The sequence below is a fragment of the Phytophthora parasitica genome (genome assembly GCF_000247585.1).
Source record: "Phytophthora parasitica INRA-310 unplaced genomic scaffold supercont2.55, whole genome shotgun sequence".
Taxonomy (NCBI): Eukaryota; Oomycota; class Peronosporomycetes; order Peronosporales; family Peronosporaceae; genus Phytophthora; species Phytophthora nicotianae.
In genome coordinates, this window is record NW_008649041.1 from 234,862 (window position 1) to 238,466 (window position 3,605).

Genomic DNA, 3,605 nt, shown 5'->3' on the forward strand with positions numbered 1-3,605 from the left:
CAATGCACCGCCCTGCAACAAAACCCGCTCGAACCGACAAACGTGCTGTGTCAAACTCGAAGAGAGAGAAGACCTCTAGAACTGCTTCGACTTCAGGTCGACGACACTCACATGGCTCGAAGAAAGCGACCTCGCACTCTAAAAGCAGTCCAGGAAGCAGAAGCAGACGGATCGAGTCTATTCGCGTTGCGAAGGCGCTCGCAGCGTCAAGTGCTGGTCTCCTGATCCCTGCTACTCGATCAAGGACGTCATCATCTAGAGCGATGTCCGTGCGTAGTATTGGTAGCAATCGCGGCCAGCGCTCCGACGACAATTCACCGCTACGCATGGGATGTTCGGGGTGCCGGGATACACGTCGCCGTTGCACCGGTTGTTCGGGTTGCTGTCTTCATTGTGTGTGTGTGAGGTGTGGATGCCGCATGTGCTGTTCGTCTCGGCTTGCTGCTGTGCAGAAAACGATGGCGCACATGCTGGATGTGATCGAGTCGAAGGGGGCCTGTAAATGGATGAGCAACGCGTCAGCAGGAAGTGAGGGGTATCACTGTGGCATGTTATTCTTCTGTCCGCAGTGTCATTGCTGTGAAGAGCATTGCCCCTGCTTGCTGACCTCTACTGTGTCCTCCGAAACCACAGCTCCTGCTGCTGCTGCTGCTGCAGCCAGTACTTCAGATTCATCGTCCGGTTTCGTAGCTTCACTCAACGCAACTCTAAGAGGAAATACTGCTGCGCCACCTTCTCGGAGAGAACGGCGCTTTAAGATCAACCCCGTAGCGGCTCAGCGTCGTGGTCCTAACTTGCCCACGAACGAAGGCGAAGAGGCAGTTCCAGCTTCAGCGCACGGACGCAGCAATGGAGGACTACCTACGTTCGCGCGGCATGCACATGGACGTGGTCCGCTTCCTACATTTGACTACGGCATTGAAGGCGCCTTCGGTCTTGGTCCTATGGATCAACGTGGCCAGTGTCGCACGTGGAGACCGGCGCCGTCCGATAAGAACGAACAGGAGGACCTGTTCCGTGCAGCCCGTGTGCGCATGAAGCTCGTGCGCTCGGCATTCACAAAGAGCACGGGCTTGTCGTCAGGTTCGGGTTGCCTGGACGGCGAGCAGTTGTGGCAGCCAGAGCGGATCCGGATGATGTGGGAACGCCGGGACTTTCACGGTGTATTGGGACTGCCACGCGACGCCACGACCCAGCAGATCAAACGTCAGTACCGCAAGCTCGCACTCAAGCTGCACCCGGACAAAGCGTCCGATACGTCAGCTTCGTTGGAGTCTACGGTCGCTGAAGCTGGCAAGAATGTCGGAGCAGAGAGCTCGGGTAAACGTGTGGATGCCTTCGTGGCGGCGACGCACTCGTACAAGATTCTGCTCGGAGACGTTGACGCTATGCGTGGACTCGGGTAAGTGAAAAGGCCTGTGGAGGGTCGTTTCACGCTATTCCAGCTTTTAGCAGCACGGACAACAAACAGATAGCGACAATATGGATGTGAATCGCATCTTCTCGGCGGAGCAGATTGCAGTGCCTCCCGACCTCCCGCACGTGCTGAAGGACTGGACGAAGGCCGTGATTCGGGAGAACCCGACCGACCTACTTGCTTTCTCGCAGCAGTGGTTCCAAGACAAGGCGGCGCAGGTGTCACAACGCAAGGCTGTAGAGAACCAGATCCGACGCATGCGGCAACTGTTCGAGAGCTACGATGTAGACGGTCAAGGTCGCATGGAGGCTAAAGATCTGGGCAAGTTCCTGGGTGAAGACCTCGGCATGGACGGGTACGAGGATGGCAGTCCTGCCGAGGTGCTGGAAGACCTGGTAATGGAGCTAGACCCAGACAACACGGGATTCGTCGAGCTGCACGACATCATCCAGTGGTACCAGCAGCGGTAAGTACTTCCAAGTATTGAGATATCTGCTGAAATGTACGAGCATTTGAGCCTGCCATCTACACATCGAGTCGTTTTTTTCACACTTTATTTCCTGCTTTTTCTGATCGCGTTTTCGTACATGCTCTTTGCCTTCTCTAACGTTTCTGCCTCTGCATCTTCACGAGCCCGCAGTACCAGAAGATCGCGCTGCTTTGTTTTAACTCGAGCTCACGGTCGTGTCCGCGACGGACGTAGCAGCCGCAGACTTGGAGTCATTCTGCCAGATGCGGATCGTGCCGTCTTCCGAGCCCGTCGCGAATGAGTCACCCGAGGGCGAGTAGCGCAGACATCTCACGGGTCCGTGGTGTCCCTTGTGCGTCTCCAATAGCTCTCCTGTCTTAAAGTCAAAGACGCGCACCCACGTGTCCGAGCCACCAGCCACAAACTTGTTCTCCGTTGGATGCAGCGACGCGCCTCCTTCCTCTGCGAACGAAATGGGCATCGGGAACGCATGCAGCAGTGCAAAATCCTTGTTAACGTCGTAGAAATACACCTACAAGAAGCAAAAAATGAGTCTCCAACACCAAAAAAAATAAATCGACTCGTGGTCTTGTACCTGTTTGCCGGCCGCGACTGTGAGCACCTGTCCGTCCCTGGACGCTTCCATGTCCATGACGTCTGCGTCCACCTTGAACTGTCGCGTCTGCGTGTACGCATCTAGATCCCAAATGGTGACCGTGCCGTCCACTTCGCCCGTAGCTGCCAGCCGGTCGCTAAGTACAACAACCTTGCGGATCTGCTGGGCCGTGGACATCTCTGCAAGAGGCGGCGGCGGCAGCACCACGATGCCTGTACGTCCGTCAGCCTTGTAGGTCTGCAGCTGCTCCTTAACGCCCAATATATCGAAAACCCGGAGAATCTTTTCGTGGCCCGCAGTGAGCAGCCGTGCGCCGTCCGCCGTGAAAGCAACGCTCTTGACCACGTGCTTGTGCTCGAGTGTCGTGACCACATCGCCGGTAAGTGCGTCCCAGATCTTAACCGAAAAGTCAGCACTGCCTGTGGCTGCGAACTCGGCCTCGTTGTCCAGTTTGGCGCTCCACACCGCACCCTTGTGGCCCTCGAACGTGCCGATCCAGTCACCGGAGTCGCCGTGCCGCAACATGGGAAGCTTGTCGTGACATGCCGAGATCAGCAGGTTACTGCGACTATAGTGCAGCTCTGCCAGGGGACGAGAGTGGCCCGGACACACGATCGGGATCTGACGCAGCGCTGCCGGTGAAGGAGGAGACGCCGCTGGAGAGCTCATGGCCGAGACGTTACTGCTAGTGGAGCTGTTGGGGAAGGGGACGCGGACTTGGCGTATGTGAAGATCACTTGGCGGATGTTGCTCCAGTGCGGAGCTGCGTGTTGCGCGAAGATTCGAGCAACATAGCTCAAGTTGAAGCGGCGGCCAATCAGAACAGAAAGCGAAGATATTTTTTATTCTTCCCGTTTCGCGTTGTATTTTATCGCTTTTTGGGCCACAACTGTCTGGAAATAACTTTTTGGGCCACAACTGTCTGGAAATAATAAAATCAAATGCTAAAAGTAAAGTACTAAGGTTTCTTCAGCTTTCGACTGCAGCGGCTCAAATTGCCGCGTATATACCTTTATGACTTGCACGTTTGTTGGCACGGATCTGGAACTGGTGATCACGGTAAAGAAGCCGTTTTCCGCTTTTATATTTGGAAATGAAGCTCT

General features: G+C 55.5%; 4 protein-coding genes across 4 annotated transcripts in view; 3 read left to right on the plus strand and 1 right to left on the minus strand.

Moving 5' to 3' along the window:
• PPTG_23884 (hypothetical protein) overlaps positions 1-225 on the plus strand; it is a gene marked incomplete at both ends in the record, with an annotated part of 2,868 nt that extends 2,643 nt beyond the window's left edge. The window contains one exon of the mRNA XM_008913712.1: positions 1-225. Coding sequence (XP_008911960.1) covers positions 1-225 — 225 coding nt within the window.
• Positions 226-458: 233 nt separating this feature from the next.
• On the plus strand, positions 459-1,406 carry PPTG_23885 (hypothetical protein; the record flags this gene model as incomplete). Its single annotated transcript, XM_008913713.1, has 1 exon — positions 459-1,406. One exon carries the CDS (start codon positions 459-461, stop codon positions 1,404-1,406), a length of 948 nt encoding a protein of 315 aa, XP_008911961.1.
• A 76-nt stretch (positions 1,407-1,482) lies between these two features.
• On the plus strand, positions 1,483-1,887 carry PPTG_15499 (hypothetical protein; the record flags this gene model as incomplete). Its single annotated transcript, XM_008913714.1, has 1 exon — positions 1,483-1,887. The coding sequence occupies one exon, from the start codon at positions 1,483-1,485 to the stop codon at positions 1,885-1,887; it is 405 nt and encodes a 134-aa protein (XP_008911962.1).
• Positions 1,888-1,928: 41 nt separating this feature from the next.
• PPTG_15500 (hypothetical protein) lies at positions 1,929-3,231 on the minus strand. The gene is made up of 2 exons (XM_008913715.1): positions 2,482-3,231; positions 1,929-2,418 (listed from the first exon to the last, which is right to left on the minus strand). The coding sequence occupies exons 1-2, from the start codon at positions 3,169-3,171 to the stop codon at positions 2,083-2,085; spliced, it is 1,026 nt and encodes a 341-aa protein (XP_008911963.1). The 5' UTR covers positions 3,172-3,231; the 3' UTR covers positions 1,929-2,082.
• Positions 3,232-3,605: the final 374 nt, after the last annotated feature.